Source organism: Drosophila tropicalis, unplaced genomic scaffold, assembly GCF_018151085.1.
Source record: "Drosophila tropicalis isolate 14030-0801.00 unplaced genomic scaffold, ASM1815108v1 contig_878, whole genome shotgun sequence".
NCBI lineage: Eukaryota > Metazoa > Arthropoda > Insecta > Diptera > Drosophilidae > Drosophila > Drosophila tropicalis.
In genome coordinates, this window is record NW_027173374.1 from 8,938,136 (window position 1) to 8,960,828 (window position 22,693).

Below are 22,693 nucleotides of genomic sequence, written 5' to 3' on the forward strand. Positions count from 1 at the left end.
TGCTTTAAAATTTATAAGTTCACGAAACAAAATGCACAAATCAAATAAAATCTTTTAACGTTTTTAGGATTTTAAAATTATAGGTTGCGCGCACAAACAAAACAAAAAATAAAATAAAAAATAAAGTTCACAAATTCGGAAAGACGGAACGGAATGGAAAAAAAATAATTAACTAATTAATGATCGTGGAACACCAAAACAGATAAATTGACGCCGCCCGTTCTTGCTTTTGGTCTTTTTAGCTTTGCTTTCTTTAATATATATGAAGATATATATGTATATTTTGTTAAACGATTTTTCTCTTGATTTTTGTTGTTGTTTTACGAGCGCCGCAAGTCCTTTTCGATACGATTGTCGAATATATTCGCGACTTGTCCAATTACGAAACTGGATTTGGGTCACGTACTATATCGAACTATATAGAATCGTTCGTTGGATATTGGTTATTCACGAAATATTCAAGAATTGGCTCCAACTATTGGACTTTGATTTATTTTTTTATCCTTTTAGAATTTAAACAAAATTTTTGAAAGTTGAGGGTTTTTGTAGGGCGAATGTTTTTGTACTAACAACAAATTTCTCGATTGATTTTAAGCCCTCAAGTTTTTGACAGTTGACAGACAAAGCAAAGGATTCCTGATCCAATGGAATGAAAGGAAAAAAATTATTAATAATTTTTAATTTTTTTTTTTTTTTGGTTTATTTCCATTTCATTTGGCTATGTTTATAATTTTTCATCAGTGTTGGGGTTTGTTTTTCTTTTTATTATTATATTTGTGTGATCCTAAATACTCTCTTTAAATTGTTACCATTTGCCTAGGTAGAGGGTGTGTGTGTGTGTGTAGTTGGTTATCAAACATTTTTGTAAAAACTATCACAAATCAATTATTGGATGTGGCTACATAACTTAATACATAAGATGGGCCATTCCACTTTGCCCCTAATTGTCCAGTTTTTTTTGTTTTGTTTTTTGTTGGTTTGTTTAATACAGCGGCTTTTAGTCTCTATCTAGCCACAAAATGGAATTTCATTTCATTAACAATAAAAACAGTGGTCTAAAATTACAAAAAACGACACACAAACAGTTGTTAAAAATATACAAATACATTTTCAGTTCAACACACAAAAAACTAAATCATATTTGTTTTTGGGGGGGGTAATAATAGATCCATCAATTGAGAGAACAACAATAACATTGAATACTTATTTAACTCCATTTCGATTGCATTTTCTTCTTAATTTGTCTAAGCTTATACTATAAATTTTTGAATCTGAGAATCGGTGAGAACTATTCAATATATATATCTCTCATTGCCGTTGTAGGTGAGGTGCCCTTTTTTTGTTTTGGTTGTTGAGTGAGTGAGGGTTTTCCATAGTTTAATAATTAGTTTGGTTTTTAAAATATATGTATTATGAAATGTATGTATGTATATAATTGCTAAAAACAATTGGCTTCGTTTTCTTATAGAATTATGCATTTTATTGCATATTTTGTTTTAAATATATGTATAGTTTAGTTAACTTTTGGGGCACTTTAATTTTCGTTTATTATTGGGAATTTTCTCACATAGATGTTTTATGGGTTTCATTTGCATAGCATTACGGTCTTTCTGTGTTGTGTGTGTGTGTGTGTGTGTCTTATATTTGAGCAAATTTATAACTGCATATATATGTGTGTGTGTGGGTGTGTTTGGTGGAGTGACTAAACTTTTACAACAACAACATTCATAATAATATGTATATATTTGTTTTCTCGATAAATTCTAAGAGTGCAAATCCTAATAAATTCTCATAAACTCATTTTCTTTTGTATTCATGATTGTTTTACATTTCGTAGTTTTACTGTATTTATGGTGAGATATGGAGATTGAAAATCTTGTGGTCTCCCATTTTAATCGGTTGGAGCATAATAGACAACTGTCGACTTGCGTCGGAAGCCCAAATTGAAGAAAGATGTCTCCGACTTTTTACGCTCATGGTCATGATCGTGTTCGTTGCCAAAGTAGGAGAATAAACGACCAGTGCCTGTGGCTGCCGCTGCTGCTGCTGCTGCTGATCCAGCACGTCCACCATGGACACTGTGACTGCTACTCTGACGATGGATCATTGTTAGCGAGGTGTGCGAGTGTTGCCGCTGCAGATGATGCTGTTGCTGCTGGGAATACGAGTGGGTTAGATGGTGTCGTTGATGATGGGGATGGTGATGTTGTTGCTGTTGCTGTTGTAAAAGTTGCTGATGATGCTGTGCGCTAGAGCCGCCATGACCATGCAGAAACCCAGTTGTAGTTGGCGATAGATCAGTCATCTCACACGGCCAGAGGGTGAACGAAGATGGGACCTTATGTATCCCGTCCGATAATCGATAATGGTGGGATGCTGACCTGTTGAAGTACCGCTCCGAGGGCCGCGACCCCATCTAGATATGTTATAGTGTGTGTGTGTGTGAATATACAATGGTTAATTAGTTAATTAATTTAATTTTTGTTTATATTTTGCTTTTCAAAAGGTTCTCATTTACTGTCTAGGCTTTATTTCTGTGTCTTTGAGAATCTAATGCAGCTTTTATATACACATCAATAGATTAGCTTTAGTTAGTGGCAGCTCTAAACAGATGACATTATCTTCCTTTCAAATCTGCCACTAACTGCTGGTCACTAATACTATGTATTATATATGTAGATTGCAGCCTTCAGTTCTAAGCACTAAAATATTTTGTTTTGACTCTAAAATTGTTACGGATTTTTTACTGATTATGGTTTTGGTTTCGGTTTTTTTTTTTTTTTTACAAAATTAATGTCCATTTGTGTGTGTGTGTGTGTGTATCTAAGTGTCAGTGTGTGTGGGTGTGTGTGTTGTTTTAGGTTAAGGGGTGAGGAGGTAAAAAGTTTGAAGCAGAATAGTTCAAGAGCTTAATTTATAGGAAGAGTGCAAGTGGCCAAAATACAACATTTAATACAATTTAGCATTAATTTGGATGACATTCAAACATTTTTTTAAGCATCAGTGCAAATATTAAACAAAGCTTTGTGATTTTTACAAGAACTAATTGCAAAAAGCCTCTAATCTAATGATAGTGACTAAAAATAAAATTGCAAATAATTAAGTTTTTGTTTTTTTATTAAGAGCGCTCACCGTTTTATCGTTCGTTTCGTTCGTTCGTGTTTCATTTTAACTACGTATGTTTTCGTTTTTTTTTTTGGTTTGTTTCAAAAATGCATTTTTCAACGTTTACACGACATTTATAGGGGGGGAAAAAACACACATTTAGTTTTGGTTTTAAGTTGGCATTTGGGCGATTTAAACACAAAAATTTCGCCCACGCTTCCAGCTAGTTAATCAATCGATCAATTAATCAATCGACTGCTTGGTTGGCTCAGTAATTAACATATATAGTAAGTACATATAGTAATTAGTTGTTAGAGTTATTGATAAACAATTTGCCATGCTCTTGACCCCTCACAGATGAGGCCTCTCAAACAACATATGAGTTTGTATTGACAGCATAATATTTTCGTTTATGTTTGTAATGGGAGGCATAAATATGCTGCGATCTGTGAAAACGAAACAAAAATTCCAAAAAATAGAGAAAAAAGAATATAGAATGACAGATAGATAGAATACGATAGTTAAAGAAGGAGACAAATTAATTGCTAAGACTGATGTATTTTACGATGAGCCCTCTTCAATCTCGACTAATTATATCTACAAGAGGAATCAAAACTGTACCTGATATCTTCTATATATTCATACATACATACGTAATCAATTTAAAGTTTATAATAATTAAAGGGGGAGGGGAGGTTGATAATGGTTTGGTACTTACCCCTAAGACTTGGGCTCTGGCTCGGTTTCGATTACGTTTCGGTTTCGGTCTTTAGTATTTTTAATGGTGCAATTTGAGTTTTGGTTTTTGGAAAATCATTTACAAAATATACAAATATATATATATATACATATACATATATAAATTTGTTTGCTTGTTTCTTTCTTGTCTTGTTTTCTGTACAATTTCTGTGATTTTGTCCAACTTTTTAGCTTATGTGGTGAGTTCGCGTGATGTGCCGTTGAGCATATCGTGTGGAGGGTCCAGTGACTATAGCATCTCGTTTACAAAGCGCTGGCCTACCGCTACATGGTTCAGTTTATTGTGTGTTTGTTGTGTATATATATGATATATCAGATTGTTCAATTTTTATGCAGCAGCGTGTACATACGGTTTATCAAATGAGAATTTCGTGATTGTGTTTTGTGTAAGAGAGAAGGAGAGAGAGAGAGAGAGAGAGAAAGAAAGGAGAAAGTCGTTTATAGAGAACGAGAGAGGGAGAGAGAGAGAGAGAAAGAGAGACAGGTGTTTGACGTGAAGAAGAGAAAACAAGAAGAAAAAAGAAGCAATAGTACAGATTAGCAGTGTTTTTACTATATACAATTTTAGAGATTTTACTATTGAGCTGCTCTATCTAAGATTTGTCGCCTCCAAAAAATAATTATTTATATACATAACATAGAAAAATGTGGCAAGGGGCTATACCAAATATGAAATCTAAATGTATGGAAGAGTAACCACCGATTTGGCCAGAAAATAACAAAATTATTGTTATTTATATAATATGTTAATCTGCTCCAAGTTTATCAGAGATATACTTTTATTAAAGACAGGTGGTGATTAAGAATATATATACCTTTTATAGTCGAAATTTCCTCAACCGTTTAACAAAAAGAATTATTTTTCCTTATATCATATGGGAATGTTTTTTGAATCCTCTAAAAATAATGAAAAATGGCTTCCCCTTGATGGGTTTATTATGATCCCTTCTAGAGTCATTACTTCAAAAAACAGTTTAGAAACATAAGTAACAATCCTTTTCGAGTCTTTCTTTAATAAAATACCTACATAGAATGGTTTTTTAAGGGTACTCAAAGAGATTAATGTTTTAAAAGCTGGTTCTTTAAATTCCAAAATATTGAGTTCAAGATTTAGTTCGGTTAGGATAGTATAGACAATATTCTGAGTTGGCTTCTTTGAAGCTTTTATAAGCAAGGATCATTATAATACCTTGGGCTTGATATTTAACTATTCAAAACTTTTTAGACAGACTTGAAAGGTAAATTGTATATTGGTATAGCCCCCTAAACGAAACATGATCAAGTTAGCCTAAATTCGTTAGTTTTCAACGAATTATTGTGATTTGTGATGTGATTATTTAGTTGAAAGTGCCTGGCAGCAATAAGAGAGACCCTCAAGTGGACTTACCTTAGCTTATTAATTAAAAAAAAAAAAAATAAGAATAATTAGAAAATGATATATATGTATATATACTACGATTCGACCTAGAATTTCTACAGATTTTCGAAATCTAAGAAAATAATATGGAATTAAACGAAACTAAAACTGAGACGCAAGCCGAAAAGTGAGAATAAAAATTGAAGTTCATGGCAAAGTCCTCAAAATGATTATTAATACCCTTTTTTTTTTTTGGTTAATATAACAAAAACTAAAGCAAAGAGGCAAAGTTTCGAAATTAATTGTAAACGAATTGATTTAAAATATACTTCGCTTACATTTTGGAATATATATTATATTAAGAGTAGTTTTGTAATTTGAATTTGAATCGAGATTCTATCGAGATAGAATAGGTTTCTTTTTGTTTGAGTATTTGCTATATAGTATATATCCTATATATATATTCTTGGGCGTCGTGAAATATTGTATTTGGTTTTCGTTTTTCTTTCTTAAATTAAAATTATAAGAGATATTTCGTTTCTGTAAACCTCACGAAACTCACCTCGCATTGTGACCCAGCATTATGATGCTTCTGCAAAATATAATTAAGAAATGTCGAGATACGAGTTTTATATAATATATATAGTTGACAGATAGATTGAGAAAGGGATAGAGAGAAAGAGAGATAAAGAGAGAGAGAATAGATAGAGAATATGGGGGATAGTTGGTTTTGAGACAGAACACACAACACTCAGAAAAGATAAACTTAACAAAATCGAGAGAAAACTGAAGTAAAAACTGGAAATTTATTTCATAAACTTAAAATGAAATTACTATTTATGGCCAAATTGATTATATTGAAGAAAAACAAAAGTTATTCAGACAAAAAAAGTAACAATTAATTAATATATATATATATAAATTTTTATTATTTTTAGAATTTTTAAGCTTTTTGGTTTTTAGGCTGAAAATTAAACTGAAAATGTCATTTTTTTTTTTTTTGGTATGTTTTTGGGTCAGGAAAGGGCGTAACCTTTTTTGATTGATCATGCTGCAACGATCTGTTTCTATATCTATATCATGACTTGCTGCTAAAACCCCTTGCCGAGTGCACACACACACACACACACACACACACACACGATAAGAAATATTTATGGTCAAATTAAAAATATGTTTGAAATTTATTTACAACTTGTTTGGCCAACTCAAACTCAAACTCAATTACAAGCGGCCATTATAAGGTATGATAAGGTTAGAAGAGAAAAGACAGAGAGAGAGAGAGAGATTGCACAACAAACAGCCATGAAAATTAAAAATCAAGGCACACACACACACACAACAAACGAGGTGTGTGCTCATCATTCGATCTTTTGTTTTTTGGAGGTTAACCTGTTTAGGACACGATTCGCAACATCAGCTCTAGATACTTAAGTGGGGTGTGTATGAGTGTGTGTGTGTGTGTGTGTGTCATGGGTGAGAACTACATTGATCGAACCTCAGCATCAGCAACATTTGCAATCAACATCCATGTACAAAGTTTATAAGTATTTTACATAAACAATATGATGTTTGGATTAATAATTTTTTGTTCAATTGGCTCCGGTGGGTGGAAATGAAGTTGCTGATCTGCCGAAACACAAACGAAATCATAACGAACGAACCAAAATCAATTAGCAATTAACGTTAAGAACATCAACAACAACAATGAGAAGGTCTCAGAAGGGTTTTTAAAACTTTGAACCAACAACAACTGCACGGAATGGCCTAAAGTTAGTGTCGTGAATGAAAAAAAAAAACAATTTATTTGATATATAGAGATATGTACTTGTATTAGTTTTATATAGAGGTGTAACAAGGCATATAGGTATATCGGGTATAGTATATAGTACTGTGTATATATATATATATTTGGATAAGTATACATTGGATTTACAATTTATATGTATGTATATATCTTCAAAAAGGGTGAGCGCAAAAGATTTTGGAAGCCAAGGTGTAAGTAGGTACATAGTTATCATGTCTGTGTGGAATATATATCTCTTATATATCGAGAAATTGTGGTTGGGTGGTGTTCAGTAAAAAATCTGGCAAGTTATATGTATGTATGTGTATTTTTCTTCTTTCATCATCATTTCGAGAGATACTTGTCTAGACTATAACTAAATTTAATTTGGTTTTCTTTGGTTTTTTTGATTTGTTTGTGTGTTTGGCCTACCGAATGAGCATAGCGAATTTCGGCTAATTCACAACAACATTGGTAACGGAGTATGGCTCGAACGCTCTTTCTGCAAGATGTTTGGTTGGATATAAAGTCAAAGATATATATGGATATAGAATAGATAGATTTCAAATTCATGTTCATGGTTAACAACAACAACAACAAAAGATTTTATACTAATTGTGTGTAAGTGTTAATCCTTTTAGTCAAATGATTTTTATAATAGGTATATATTTAATTCAAGTTAATATATGTATTATATATTTCGGTACTTTCTTTTTTAGCAATAAACACAAAGAAAAGTTATGAAAGTAAGAAAAATACAAACAAAAACAAGTCCAAAACGGAAAATGTAGTAAAATTATTTGAGAAAAAAAAACACGCACGAGTTTTTTTTTTTTTTTGGTTTCTTTTTTGTACTCACACAATATGAAAATTAGCATATTTAATTGTATAACATTTTAGCAATATGAATAACAAAAATTTCGAAAAAAAAACAAAAACAAAGAAAATTAATGTAAGAGAAAATGTGTACTTACCGCAGCAATCGTGTTATATAGTCGGGCCAATTCTCGGGGAACATAACGAGGAAAAACCCAATGCCAATTAGAATAACCCCGGCCAGTTTCATGCCAGCAAAATTTGCGCTGTACAATATGACATCGAGTGCTAGATACGGTAGATTTAGTATAAGTGATTAGTATTGATAGTAAGTTTAGTCAGCATGTATGTACATATGTATGAGGTTGATTAACTTTTAAAACCAAGCTTGATCTACCAATCAAAACATCTTCAATTCCTACCTATACTCTTAGAACTTGATTTTCTCATTAATTTTTTCTCTCTATTAATAGATTTAGTATTCGATACTAAGTTAGAAATGTTTTCAATTGCTTGCATAGATAAGTTTTTCGATGGGTATTCGGATTGAGATTCATTAAAATCCATTTTCTCAAATTTGCTAAGGAAAAATTCTAGTAAATTTCAAGCGAAACCAAATTTAAGTCAACTTTTTAAAGAGTATTCAAAAAAATATTAAGAAAGTGTTAACTCTGAGGACTAACAAGGCAAATGCTGTTTGGAAATCAAAAGGAAAAGGAAGGAATTGTTTAAAATCTAAATTCTAAACCTCAGAAGTAAAGCCTATTAGGAAAGAGTCCAGAAATCAGTTTAGGTCCAGGATTTCCTTCCTAGCTTAAAGTTCATTTTAAGCAAAGTTGGCATTAACTGGGTAAAGAGTCTAACAAATATTAGTAATTGTTTTTAAGAAAGTTATAAAAATTATATTTCTTTTTTTTTTGTGGTAAAAAGGAAAAAACTTGCTCGTAGCAACAATTTGAGTTTCCTGAAAGTTTTATTTGACGATTTAAAATAATATATAGTCACGGAATGCCTCAGGCTAATAGAAATTGTTGTTGCCCTTTTTATGTTGTTGTTGTTGTTGTTGGTATACATACCACCTGAAACGGGAACGGCTGTAATCAAACCCAATGTCACAAACATGTTGTATGTTACGGCGGCGCTGAACTGCATTAGGACGTGGAAAACTGCAATCAAAATTAATTACAACGATAAAAGTTTATAACAAAGGTAAGTAAGGGTCCTAAAAGGGGCAGTGGGCAGTTTGTATGTGTTTGTGGTAGTACCTAAAAGCAATAGACTGGCGGCCAGAAGCAGGTTCCAGGGAATGCTCTCCGATGTCAGACTTTCCGTGCCAGTCAGGTAAAGCGCCAACACAACGGGCCACAGCAGCAAGGCATTGAGGAAACCCAATGCTGTGAATGTGAATGCGATTTGGCCCACAGGCGGATCGCCCATTACTTTGCGGAACATAACCTAGAAAGCCGAAAAAAGCAAATGGCAAAACATGAGAACGACACGGCACGACGACGAAAACAGAGCAAAAGGACACGCAGGTCATACCCTGAATACAGCATAGCCGGCAGCGGACAATGTGGCCAGCACAACGCCGCCAAGTGTACGGCTCTCTGTGATGCCATCCATATAGGCCAGCAATGCAATGCCCGTGTCGCAGAGGATAACAGCCACAATCTAAAAATGGAAGCCATGTAATACGATTTGATTAGATTTCGGAGGACCTCACTTACCCGTACGCCCACAAACTGTTCGTGCAGAATAACCCAGGACAGCAAGTAGACACAGGCCACATTTGTGGCAAACAGGGCCAGAGCATCGGTGGCAAAGAGCACATGCAGGGAGAGTGTGTACAGATATGTGGTCACAAGCCACAGTATGCAGAAGGAGAGGCAACGATTCAGAAAGCGTCCTTAGAAATCAAGACCAGAGCGGAAATAGATAGTCAATTGGGATTCCAATGGACGAGATTGCATCTGATTGGAACTTACCTACGGTGAAACCTCGCTCGCGAAAACCACGCAGCACATCGCCCAATATTTCACTTAATTTATCATATTTCCGTGCCGAGATTAGTCCCAGCACATAGATGGGAAAGAAGAGTAATGAGAAATTGGTAAAAAACCAGGCAGCAAAGAACGGAGCACTAAAGTAGACGGGCTGGCGTGGTGGGATTTTGAACATCTCGGTGGCGTCCTCGACATGATGCAGGGATGAATCACTGATGGCCAGTATATCCTCAAGCTCGGTGCTCAGCTCCGCCCGACTCGACGACGTGTCCTGATCATCGTTCAGTACATCATCGTAAGGAGCTCGATACTTGTACATATACTTGATGGTGTGTGTGGCTCCTACCCATGACCCGGTCACGAGAATGGTCACGCACACACCATAGTACATCTGCGGATAAGAAGAGAGGGGCCCATTTAAACCGTATTTGGAGCAACTCGAAAACTCTGAAACTCTTACCTTCCGAGCCAGCTCGGAGCAACAGGATTCTTTGCAGGCCTGCAGCTTACGGAAACGTAATTCTGGTTCTTCTCCATGGCCATTTGCCTGCTGCTGCTGCTGCTGTTGCTGTTGCTGCTGTTGATCGTGTCCAGCACTGTGTGCCGTATCACTGGAGTCGCCTCCAAAGTGATGTTGTGCGTTGTGAGTCCCTGTCGGAGTATCCGCTTGAATGATAATCACCTCATTAGGATCCTGTTGGCTCGATGATATTGAATCTTGGTGGGTTATTTGTGGATTGCTTGAGTTGAGGACATTGCTGAACCCACAGCTGCCTGTCCCAGGCACCACTGTGCCTCCAACTGGGCCGCCGCCTCCACCACCGCCTGCCCCACCGACAGTGCTGCTGCTGGCTACAGCTCCACTGTTGTTGCTGCTATTATACGACGGTCCATTCGTTGAGGAGTCCCCGGTGACAACCACAGATGGGGTTCGCACACGTTTCGGATTAAAGATGGCCGGAATTTCGCCGTCTCGAGTCATCCTACTATTCACATAGATATTTCACATTCATAGTGATTGCTGCCTGCAAAAGAGTGTAAAAGGGTACGATATTGACTTTTTAGATTTCGCTTTAAACTTCCCCTCTCTATATAACCCCAAAGCTCAATTGGAGTGCGATTAGCCAAGAAACATGCTGCTGTTCACGTGCTGGCAGCGATTAGAGATGAAAGAACACGCAAGGTGGAGGTCGAATACCAATTTTTTTATAGGCAAAAGGCGCTCCCCAATACCCCACGCAATTTGCATGAGCACCCAAGCCCAAAAGTCCTCTCACCCACACACAACACACCCTTTTTTTGGAGCCTACAAAGCTCCAGGCTAAACTCAAGGGAAGGCAAAGCAAGTCAAACATTTTTCATGGCTAAATGACCAGCTGGCTGGTTTGTTTTTGTAAAGTCCAGTCCATTGATTGGATGCCCAACATATGTGTTGAATGGAAGGCACAAGGTGGGGGGACGGCACTCATAACAATGCAAATTATGAACGCCTCAGCTAGCTGGGTCAAGTTGAACATTGTTAGAGAGAGAAAGACATAGAGAGAGAGAGGGAGAGTGAGTGGACAATAAACATGGCAACCTAAGCAGATCCGGTTGGGCAATTTGTAAGCCTTTTTACTGCATAGCTAAATTAACCCTGTAAACCTCACCCACTTTCACGCAATCCACCCACTTGTCCACTTGTCGTCCTTCTGTGTCCTTCACCTTCAATACTTCAGGCATCCCACTGGGCACAGTTGGCTGTGTTTGCTTTCAATAATGCCATTCTAATTGAAACATTAATTATTCAGATCGAGGGTCTAGGCAAGACCAAGACGTAAAAACGAAGCAAACTGCTGATTTGAACAAGTTAATAGCTATATAATGACTGTCCTTTTAACCCATACAGTTGAATATAATTGCCTGGAATTTTGCACAAAGAGGAATTGATTGGCAGGCATATTCAAATAATTATATGATAGATAGTTTTCTTTTATTGATTATTTAATTGATGCATTTTACAAGAAATACTGACAAGGGGAGAGCATGGGGATTTTTAGTCAATAAATTAAATGACAACTAACAAATATACATGGAGACACACACACACACATATACAAAGATATGGATTGTTATGTCGCAATGTCTGAATTATGCAAATCTTGAGAGAATTTCCCAGTTTACACATTGTTCTATGGAAATTAGCAAAGATTTCTCCACTTGAATCGAATATATATGTATATGAACAAAAATACTTGTGGGGTGAGCAAAAATTATGTTGTTAATTAAAAGATGGAATCACAAGAAATTCTGGAAAGAAAGTACAAATATCTTTGAATTCTCGGAGGACAAGAAATGAGGTAAATTACCTCCCCAAAGCTGAAATTGTATCTCTGACTGGTCGCAATTTTCCATTTTCCGGATTGAGGCAAGGGCAAGGCATTCATTCATAAAGTTATCAATCAATTATCATTACCAATTATCATAAAGACAAAAATTTGGAATAAACTTGATCACTTTACATACTAGACGAGCCTACATACGAAATTTGGTGGCTCTAGCGTTTATAGTCTCCGAGATCTAGGTGTTCATACGGACAGGCAGATTGACTCGGCCGTTGATACTGATTAAGAATATAGATACTTTATGGGGTCGGAAAAGCTTCCTTCTGCCTGTTACATACATCTTCATCCTATGGGTGCCTGGTATAATAAAACCTGTCATTCTAATACTATATATATCATATTGAAGTTAATAGAAGCATTTAAAAATGTTTTTACAAATTCTCAATGTTTCTTGGTATGGTATTTTAGGTAAATTTTGAATAAATTATGTTGGGGATGGTGAGGAAAACATACAAAAAACTGTTCCAATAACGATATATCTTAAGATTAATTTGATTGAGGTTTTTCTTTATTCTCAAAACTTTGAACTTATTTAAAAAGCGAATCTTTCGTTAACCAGGGCAGACTTAAATTAGCTTCCATTATAACATTTTAATTGGAGTTTTGTATAAAATATGATAACAATTTTTAACTTCATTGAAAAATGTTTTTCAATTAAAAATTGAGGTAAAATGAGAAACATTTTGTATGCAAATGCCTGTAGAGTGTTTGCAAGTTGGCATTTTGATGTCGCTTTTTCGTTGGCGGTTTTCGTTAAAGGCACAGCATTTGAAATCGAGCCCAGTTTGCTTTGAACGCTGAGCCAGACGAGAATTCAAGCGGATAATCGTGCAATGGAAATGTTTGTGAAACTTGTTGTTCTCACATTTGTGATCGGTAAGGGAATGACTACTTTTATAATGAGAAACTAAAACGTATACTTTGATATCATGCCAGGTTTAGGAACTGTTCAAGCCTTGCCGGAATGCGGCGTTTTGGATGAACGTCTACTGCATAACACATACACAACAACATATCCCAATGAATATCCCTGGGTGGGATTACTAATGAATCAAGGACAAGGTAGGTGCAACCCCATTTGAAACCACATTTAAAGAGAGAAACCCAAGGATGGATTTCTTACCATTGCAGGTGGTAGACTTACTCATACTCGCTGCAATGTTATCATTATCCATGAGTTGCATGTCCTGACCACTGCTACATGTGTACGTAAATTTCAAAAGCAACAGCGTAATGCCGCTGTCTTGCTTGGAATACGGAATGAGTCACATACACCGGAAAACGAGTATGTATGCAATGAGAAGGGATTCTGTGTACCCGGACCGGTGCTATTCCAATTGGCCGATATTAAAATTAATCCCCTGGCGGACAAGGATACTGGTGACAACGATCTGGCCATTCTGAAACTAACAGAATCCATCAACTATACGCCGTATATTCAGCCCATTTGCTTGCAAGGGGACACAGAGCCCGATTCTCTGACTGGTCGCAATTTACCATTTTCCGGATTTGATCATTCCAACTATCTGAGAGGCAAGGGCAAGGCATTCATTGTATCGCGGCAGCATTGCAACACATTGACATCATCAAAGACCCCGTGGCCACAAAATCAATTCTGCGGTTTTCCACCAAAGACCACTAGATTCTATGAGGCAACCGCCTTGATGGGCATCAATGTGGTAAAAGATGTACCCGAGAATTTCTATCTAGTTGCAATTTTGGCCAAAATGTATCTGTCAGGTGGGGTAACTACAATGATCTATCAAGATCTGCGGCCATGGCGCGATTGGATTAAAGAAAATATTAACTCATCTTAACATCAAGATAGTTTTATGCATTTTTCTACAAATATATAAATACACATGACTTTCCTTGAAGTTATTTATTGGAAATTTAACCAGTATCAATTATCATAACTTGTAGTTCCGCCTTTAAGACCGGTTCTCGGCTTTATAGTAAGTAGTAGTTGTAGTTGTATAATAAATTGCATTGCCCAAGCTAATCAGTGTGTCTAGTACCGTGTTTAATATACATAAAAGTCGTTTTAGTCGTATTCTCAAGTTCAGTTGTTCAAGAGTCGGCTCTCAGAATGCATCGAGTTTACGGAATAATTCCATTGCTGCTGATTATATCGCAATTGACGAATGCCAAAGAACCGGAATGTGGACAATTTAGAGAAGACCAAGTTCTAAAGCAGGATGATTATGCCTTTCCCTCAGAGCATCAGTGGTTGGCCCGCATCACATATCTCAATGGTAAGTGCATACATTGGTTCGAACTTCTTCTGGCACTTACATCAATCATCGTTTAGGCTCAAAGGAAAAGACAACTGGTTGCTTGGGTGCATTAATCTCTAAAAGGAATGTGTTAGCACCTGCCCATTGCTTTGTCCGGTACAACGGACATGCGGAGGCGTTTGCTGTGCAGCTGGGTGTGTGGAATAAGAGTAGAAATGCCTACGAAGTTAGCTGCGAATCGGATGGCTTTTGTGTACTGCCGCCACAGGAAATAAAATTGGCCGAAATAGCCATTCATCCGGAATACGATGCGTTGACATTGAAGAACAGTCTGGCCGTCCTAACGCTGGCAAGGGATGCCAAGTTAACAGCAAGTGTCATGCCGATCTGCATGCCACCACTAGATCTGGTCGACAAGTCGCTGGTGGGTCAGATATTTATATTGGCCGGCTTGCGAACCAATAAAGAACTAAAGCACAAGACTTGGGTGAATACCATAAGTACTTCCCTGTGCCAAAACAGCGCCAAGTCCCTGGTGACCAGAATAAATACGGTTTGTGGCTATCAGGAAAAAGACCAAACCTATTATCCTGGTTCTTCTCTCGTCGGCATTCAAGTGAGGAATGATGTCCCACAGAACTACTATTTGGTTGGCCTCCTACATGATTGGACTAATGTCGATGGCCGTATCTTATCCAGCTTCCTGAATATACAACCCTATATGAATTTTATTAGAAGTAATTCCGATTCCTTAATTGAACGCCATTAAAGACCATATTAAAGATGGGAGCTGCTAACAACAGGTCGCCTAGACCGAGTCGTGACTCGTCGTCTTGGGGTGTTAATTATTCAGTTTGAGCTTTCGCGGCCTGTGCTCATGCAACATGCAAATTGCTCATATATTTATGGCATTTTAATGAGCAGTCAACCTCGCCAGAGCCGCCATTGGTTGGCTAATGTGAGAAAAATGTAAATTTCAGCAAACAAAAAAAAAAAAAAAACACTTTTGTTTTTCCAACTAAAGGAACCGAAAGGAAAAACAACCAGCACAAACTATGACAATGTTAAATCTGACAGACGACAAAGCCGCCAAGGCGACAGCCAAAATGTTGTCTTTTGCCATGCAAAAGGGAAACGGAAGTCCACAAAGCTGAAGGCTAATTAAATGTGTGGGAAAGAGAGAGAAAGAGAGAGAGAAACTTACAGAGTAACAGAAAGAGTAAAAAGCTATTGGAATTATGCCAAGTCAGGCCTGTGACAGGACTTACAGACAACCAAATACTCTAATCAAGTGGAAGAAAGGAAGCAAACGTGTTCGATCTAAAGAGTAGAAACTTGTAGAGATTATTGTATGTAAACAGTTTGTTAGTATTTTTCCTGCTCTTAGAAGTTTTAAAACGATTATGAAATACATTCAAACTCATTTAATTATATTTAAATTTTAGATAGAGTTTTTATATGAGGGTAAAGAGTAGTCAAACACATTCCTGTGATATGAAAACAGACAACATCATAAGCACACTAGATCCAGCCACTTTCGACTATCTGAAGGTAGATCTCGAGAACATTTCTCTATCTCTAGGTAAAAGTCATTTAAGTCGTATAGTATGTGTATAAGGACCTTTACATTACTAAAGCTTTGTAACCATGTAATCTGTAAGGAAGAAAAAACATTCAATGCTTTCTTTTTATACTCTTTGCCCAAATGCTAGTTGGCATCTTTTATATGCATTTTTGTGGCACAAAACATAATTGATGTAGTGATAGAAAAAAAAGTGTAGAATCTAGAAGTACCCTAATTTACATAAAGATTATAGCTTCTTTTATGAATTCATTTTTTAACTCCTTAAGAGGGAGACCAGTAAGACATTTATTTATGAAAACAACTTTTATTCTTTTTAGGTAATTAAGTTAAGGACATGTTGTAGGGTATATCTTGAGAATGTCTTTTAACACTTGATTATAAGATATAAGAATGAAAACAAAAGTGCCGGACTACCTTGGTTAAAGATAAAGAGAACCATTAGGAACCATTTTATCTATGTACTTTCCCCCTTTTTATTCATTTCAATGTGGCTTTCCGTATTTTGCTAGACCATTGCATTCTTTTAGGCGCTAAATTGCTCTATAAAAGCCAAAGATGCCAGCACGTCCTTGTTTGTTTGTCAAGCATAAAAAATCACAATAAAAATTCAATTGCCAAACAACAAACAACAAAAAAGCACGAACAAAAAGGAACGTGAAACGGCACAGAAATGGTAGCATAAGAAACAAGGGCAAAGGAAGAAAATGTATTGCTGTTGTTGTTGTTCTTGACGATTGAAAACAAAACAAACAGCTGAAGTCGAAAGAAAGAGAGAATGCCACAGAGAAAGAGAGAGAGAGTCACATATTTACGCTGCGAGAGAAAATTGGGCTCTCTTGTTTTGCGTGGGTGCCAAAAAAAAAACAAGTAAATGAGCTTACAACGGTCGAGGGCAACACGCGGCGTATACGCAATGTGACAGTTTTAGTGGTTATGGTCAAGCACGAGCACTTGAGCGAGGGCACATGGGCAAACAGCAAAGCCAAAACCAACAAAAAATAGAACAAGAAGGAAACACAGTCAGACACCTGAAACTACATATAACAAAAACAACAACTATGTAGGAAAATGACGTGCGGTAGATGGTGTTGAAGGCGAAGCGTTGGCTTCTGGGCGACCACAAAGCGCGCACTTGAAAATGGCAACGAAACGCCCGCCAAGATGTTTCAATTCTTTTGCTTTTTTTTTTGTGGGTGTGTGGTGTGTGTGTGTGTGTGTGTGAGTGTAATTTTATGACTGTGCTTGAGCTAGGGTTAGTTAGTTGCCAGACCTTGAGGGAGGGCACCTACCTCCTATTTGTACCTTGACAATAGGCCGTGTCAAAAATAAAAATCTAGCCCAACCCCATGAACAACAGTTGTGCCACATATCCGTTAACACACACACACACACGCACGCACACAGACACACTACACACATATCCAAAAGCAGAAGGGGAAAAATGAAATTTTCTTGGACTTGCTTGGAATTTGTGATAATTGCTCGGTGAGGCATTTAATGTTTTTATATAATTTACTTAAGTACTTAATGGCATTATTACACCTCAGAATTTTACGCAATTCTCTTGGATTTAAGTTGGTTAGTTTTGGTTCTCTCTCCTTTAGTATTTCTTACTCTTTCACTTATATAAATTTTCAATTGCGGTGGTTCAGCTCTTTACTTAATTCAATTAAATGTATTACAACAATTTTTTTTTTTTTTTTTGAAAAAAGTTCACAAAAAATTTGAACATTGAACGGATACACAAAAGCACACAGATACACACACGCGAACACGCTGAGCATACTAGGACATGTGCGTATGTGTGTGTGGGTATAAATTTACGTGAAGAGAAGGCTCACTTATACCAACGCACGCGACGAATCCGTTTGTTTAGCCCAAAAAACGCAACTGCCACTTAAATGCTGCCTTTTCACTACTTTTTCTAGACTTGTGTGAAAGGAAAGAAAAACTTGTTATAGTGTGCTGGTTCTTGCTGCTGGCGTTTTTCCAGCTTTTCTTATTGTTCGACGCGCGTAAAGGCCTGTGGAAAATGTTGCATACTTTCTGGCCAGGATACTCAAACTTAACTGAAAACCAACACAGAGTTTCCTGAGCTCGGGCACAGCCAGAAGACATAGTCAAAGCTTTCGTGTTTGCCATGTGTGAAAGCACTCTCTTAGAATTTCTCTCTCGCTCTCTCTCAATCTTTCTCTGGGCCAGTAAAGAAAAACACTTGTTAGGAATTTTCTTTACACTGTTGTTTGTGTAAGCGTCTGTTTGTCTGTGTGTGTTTCTGTGTTTGTTGTTTTGTTTTTCTTCCCCATTGACATTACTGCCTGATGTTGTTTCACGTCTGTGGTCTGAGGCAGACACGTTGTCTGTGTCCGTGCTCAGGCAGTTCGAAGGACTCAATAAATTATTGGGTAACGGCAACCACAATATTTAAGATTTTCAATGATAAGAAATTCAAACTTAAATGCATTTTTTTTTTTTTGCTGCAAAAATAGAAAACCAAAAAACATGAGACATGAGAATTTCAGGTTTTATCACTCTCAAACTATTATAAACCATAAACAAGTCTGTTGGCCTGGGAATAAAGTGGAATTTCTTTTTAACTTGAAATAAACATTAACTGATAAGTCGATGGTCTTATAAATGATGATTTCTCTAAATCATCTGAACTTAGATCAATCAAACAAGAACCGAACTCATTATCAATTTATCGTTATGGAAATCACATCAAATCATTTTGTGCCACTTCTTGTTATAAACAAGTTTTGGCACTATCGAAAACCAATTGGCCATAAACTGCTGTCGCCAAATAGCACACCTTGAATGGCATATTAATTGTGTAATCAATAAAAATCAATTTGCATATGTATAAAGCGGGATTGGCAGCTGCCAATATGGCCCGAGGAGAAAGTCTTTCGACACTCTTAAAATTGGGTTATTAGCTAGCTTTGGACATATATGTATGTATACTAGGAATTATAGGGTTAACACAATGCCAATACAAATCAATATGTATCTATTAAGACTTTCGCTGTATATTTGGCAAAATTCGAATAAATTTTTACTAGAAAGAACAAGACAATAAACCACAGAACAATGATGAATTAGGTGGCCACAACCCGAAAAAGAGATGAAGATCTCATCAGTGTGATCCGAACCAAGAACAGCAACGGTTGGTCACTATGGAGTTAAAATTTTATATATCATTGGTATTGTTCGTAGCTTGGAGCTATCCTGATGAAACTTTAGGAGGAAGAATAACAAATGTCGACTTGGACAACGACAACTGGATACCACAAGAGCAAACCAACTTTGGGTTAGATCGATAGAGTCAATATACTAATTACAATATCATAAATCCTAATATATGATCTCATTTAACTAGTTACAACTATGTTCCACTTGGAGGTTACAAGAGGCAACGATTGCGTGGGCGTGGCAAGGCGGCACCAACAACCACAACTGAGCGTCCATTCATTAGAGTGTGGAATAGCTTTGTACGCAGCGTCCAGCCCAATTTTAGTTTACGGAATCTAACCAATCCATTGGTGAATCTCTTTAACGATGGCACTGCCAATATAATTGAAACTCCGCCTGTGTTTGTCCAGTCAGTTAATCCTGAGGAGGAGCAACAATTTCAAAACATTGAAGTAGATCGTCCACAGAGTTCGAACAAAAAGAAGCGTAAGCGTCGCAAGCAGCAGAAGCGAAGACCTGTCATTGATTCAGAAGAATTTTATGATCCATATGATTATTATGGACCACCACCAGCACAACCATCTCTATTGCCTCAGGCTCAACCAATGTTTTTCTTTGATACCAATTCGGGCAGCTATTACGGAGTGCAGCGTTTCCGTCCAGAAGACTTTCACGATCAAAGGAACTACTACAATCAGTTTTATGGAAGTGGTCTGCAAGAACAATCCAATGAAGAAAACGGGGAAGAACCCGAAATCGAAGAAGAAGAACCCACACCATTGGCTAAACTGAATACAAAGAAAGTGACGCTATTGCGACCCTTGACCCTATTGGTTCGAACAACTGACGAAAAAAATGATGTAAAAGCACCCACCGTTGAAGAAAGTGCATCCAATGAAGACAACACAACGACTGAACCTTCAGCCGGGGACGGTGAAGGCGCTGAGGCTAGCTACTCATCTCTCTCTGAGAGCATGCGCAATGCCTTGGGCACATACATGCGCGACGATCACCTTAGTCGTCAGCGTCAACGTCATGAGGTACCAGCAGCGGCCGATTCATCAGTTGCAGTCACCCCACGTCGTCGATACGGTTATTTTCGGCTGCGCGCCTGGTAATTCTTATGAATGCATGGTTAATAAACTCCACGAATAATTTAAAGCAGCATGAAATGTGTATTTATGTAGTGTATGAGATTTTTACATGATGTGCGGGAAAATGATAAGGAGCGGCAGTGGGCTGTAAGAGAGAGATTAGACCAAGACGTTTAATACAAAATAAAACAATATTGGACTACAACTTAATGACTAAATGAGGTACAAACGGTTGACTTACTTTACTAATAAGATGGATACAAAAATTTTGCTAAGGGTGATCAGACAAGTTGAGTCAGACGTGAGGCACTGCCTGCATTTGGATCGACAGGCAGGGCCACATTATCCACATGCTGGACATCGTGGAAATACGTATGCTTTAACGCATCCTTCGCTGATATGCGTAAATTGGGATCATAGCGCAGCATAGACTAGAAAATCAGGTTGTATATGGGAAAACGTTTAAAAAGGATGAGAATGCCATCAGCTTACCATTATCAGGTCATGTGCCTCATGTTCGCGGATTGCAGTAGGCACATTGGTGGCTTCCCATTTGGGAAACTTAGCTTTAAAATCGGGTAACTGTGTAACTCCTGGCCATTTGCTTTCATCCGGTGTACTTAAGGTACGGAAAATACGATATAATTGATCAATTTCGCTATCACCAGGAAACAGAGATCGACGCATTATCTGAAAACGGTGACTTTAATGCATATGCAATTGAATTTAGGTGTTTTAAGGCTTACCATCTCGGCAAATATACAGCCCAGACTCCAGATATCCACGCCTGTAGAATAAAACTTGGTGCCAAGCAAAATTTCAGGTGATCGATACCACAATGTGACCACTTCATGGGTGTATGCTCGCATTGGAACATTGAAAGCCCTCGCTAGACCAAAGTCAGCTAGCTGCAATTGAAGTAAATTGAGGAAAGTTGTTATTAAGTCTCGTATTATTCCCTTCCTTAAGTTGAAGGACAAGTACTGCAGCTACCTTTATATTTCCCGCCGTATCTACAAGAAGATTTTGTGGCTTGAGATCACGATGCAGAATACGATTAGTATGGCAAAACCCGAGGGCATCAAGTATCTGGTACATGTAGCTCTGTCAATAGGAAAGACAATATTTTAATCATTTGTCAGAATAATCGACTAAACTAGACTTACTTTGATTAGTTGCGGTGTGAAGACATCCTTCTTCTTGTCCATTAGTTTCTTGAGATCCATGTTGAGATACTCAAATATCATGTAGAGATTATTGCCAGAAATGACCACGTCGAAGAGTTGAACCACATTCTTATGCTTTAGATTCTTTAGCAGGGATATCTCTCTAATTGCAGTCGAGGGAACACCTTCCGTTTCACTAAAATAGGAAGATAAAAAGGATTAAGTGGCTTAATCAATTACTATGGATAAGATGAAGTGTCCAGCATGATGACGTTGTGATGTACTCCACTATGAAGCCGAATCATGTGGTGCTACGTCTTAGTTTTTGTCTTAGCGCAGCACTCGCAGAATCCGGGCTGCTTGGTGAAGCCTTACATGGATGCAGGAGTTAGAAAATTTGACATTCGTCAAGGACACGGCATAGGTAATGCAGGCGAATGTAGAATTGATGGGAAATTGTCATTTTAGTGCACTTTTAATAGACAAACAAGTGTCTGACAGTGTGATCCGATCTTGGGCACCGGGTTCGCCTTGGGGATAATTACCCTTCCAAACGGATTTTTTTTAGCGCCACATCCTGGCCAGTTGAATTGCTACGCGCTTTGTAAACAATCCCATAGGTACCCTCGCCTATTTTCTCTGCGCGTTGAAAATTGTCCAACACCGTTGTCATTGGGGCTCACTAAGTTAAAGGTATCCTTCAATGTAGGGGCTATTTCCACTACATACAAAACACAAATTTGGAGGGAAAATAAACAAGCCTGCATAATCAGCAACGCTAATGGCGGCACAAATGATACGACAGTGTGACCGTACGCGGATGACCTGCGCACAACTCAAAAAATACTGGCTGCAGCTCTTTACTTAAAGTGCGCCAGTCTCTCTTACCCTTCCTGTATCTCACATATGTATTTGTATCTTTAGACTTCCATGTAATTGGATTTTGAATTATGGTGAACAGTTTTAATTAGGTAACAGTTTACATAAAAAACAATACCTAAACATATTTGTTACAAACGGCATGTGAATAACTACCATATTTTCGTATAGGTAGAGTATATTATGTAAATTTATCAGTTTGTCAGCGATATACTGGTGGTCTAAATATATCGACTTCAGTATATCGATAATTAGTACGTCCGATACTTATCGTTTATTGTATTTAACGAAGTTGCACCACAAAAAGATATGTTAAATTGAAGTTGTTTA

General features: G+C 37.2%; 5 protein-coding genes across 15 annotated transcripts; 3 read left to right on the forward strand and 2 right to left on the reverse strand.

Moving 5' to 3' along the window:
• Window positions 1–747: 747 nt before the first annotated feature.
• Window positions 748–20,194, reverse strand: LOC137585678 (solute carrier family 35 member F3). Of its 11 annotated transcripts, XR_011033622.1 has the most exons (12): window positions 17,874–18,663; window positions 10,287–10,851; window positions 9,809–10,217; window positions 9,551–9,729; window positions 9,366–9,494; window positions 9,089–9,278; window positions 8,900–8,989; window positions 7,982–8,111; window positions 7,440–7,509; window positions 5,784–5,813; window positions 3,824–4,128; window positions 3,133–3,551 (listed from the first exon to the last, which is right to left on the reverse strand). XR_011033622.1 is itself a non-coding variant. In XM_068301558.1 (11 exons), exons 2-11 carry the CDS (start codon window positions 10,806–10,808, stop codon window positions 1,892–1,894), a joined length of 2,274 nt encoding a protein of 757 aa, XP_068157659.1. In that variant the 5' UTR covers window positions 10,809–10,851; window positions 20,099–20,194; the 3' UTR covers window positions 748–1,891. The 11 variants fall into 11 exon arrangements, 9 of the variants coding, with proteins under 9 accessions (XP_068157659.1, XP_068157656.1, XP_068157655.1 ...); XM_068301558.1 differs by lacking the exons at window positions 3,133–3,551; window positions 3,824–4,128; window positions 17,874–18,663 and adding exons at window positions 748–2,416; window positions 20,099–20,194; XM_068301555.1 differs by lacking the exons at window positions 3,133–3,551; window positions 3,824–4,128 and adding an exon at window positions 748–2,416 and having other exon boundaries at window positions 17,888–18,662.
• Window positions 12,984–14,102, forward strand: LOC137585682 (CLIP domain-containing serine protease B9). Its single transcript, XM_068301565.1, has 3 exons — window positions 12,984–13,086; window positions 13,147–13,272; window positions 13,342–14,102. The coding sequence occupies exons 1-3, from the start codon at window positions 13,044–13,046 to the stop codon at window positions 14,025–14,027; spliced, it is 855 nt and encodes a 284-aa protein (XP_068157666.1). The 5' UTR covers window positions 12,984–13,043; the 3' UTR covers window positions 14,028–14,102.
• LOC137585681 (CLIP domain-containing serine protease B9) lies at window positions 14,260–15,247 on the forward strand. The gene is made up of 2 exons (XM_068301564.1): window positions 14,260–14,465; window positions 14,522–15,247. Exons 1-2 carry the CDS (start codon window positions 14,300–14,302, stop codon window positions 15,214–15,216), a joined length of 861 nt encoding a protein of 286 aa, XP_068157665.1. The 5' UTR covers window positions 14,260–14,299; the 3' UTR covers window positions 15,217–15,247.
• On the forward strand, window positions 19,209–20,342 carry LOC137583780 (uncharacterized). The gene is given in 1 exon segment (XM_068298899.1): window positions 19,209–20,342. A coding segment is annotated over 1 exon segment (1,134 nt).
• A 37-nt stretch (window positions 20,343–20,379) lies between these two features.
• Window positions 20,380–22,284, reverse strand: Cdk2 (Cyclin-dependent kinase 2). Its single transcript, XM_068301562.1, has 7 exons — window positions 22,030–22,284; window positions 21,485–21,680; window positions 21,312–21,422; window positions 21,065–21,226; window positions 20,811–21,008; window positions 20,560–20,749; window positions 20,380–20,463 (listed from the first exon to the last, which is right to left on the reverse strand). Exons 1-6 carry the CDS (start codon window positions 22,155–22,157, stop codon window positions 20,600–20,602), a joined length of 945 nt encoding a protein of 314 aa, XP_068157663.1. The 5' UTR covers window positions 22,158–22,284; the 3' UTR covers window positions 20,380–20,463; window positions 20,560–20,599.
• Between the last annotated feature and the right edge of the window lie 409 nt (window positions 22,285–22,693).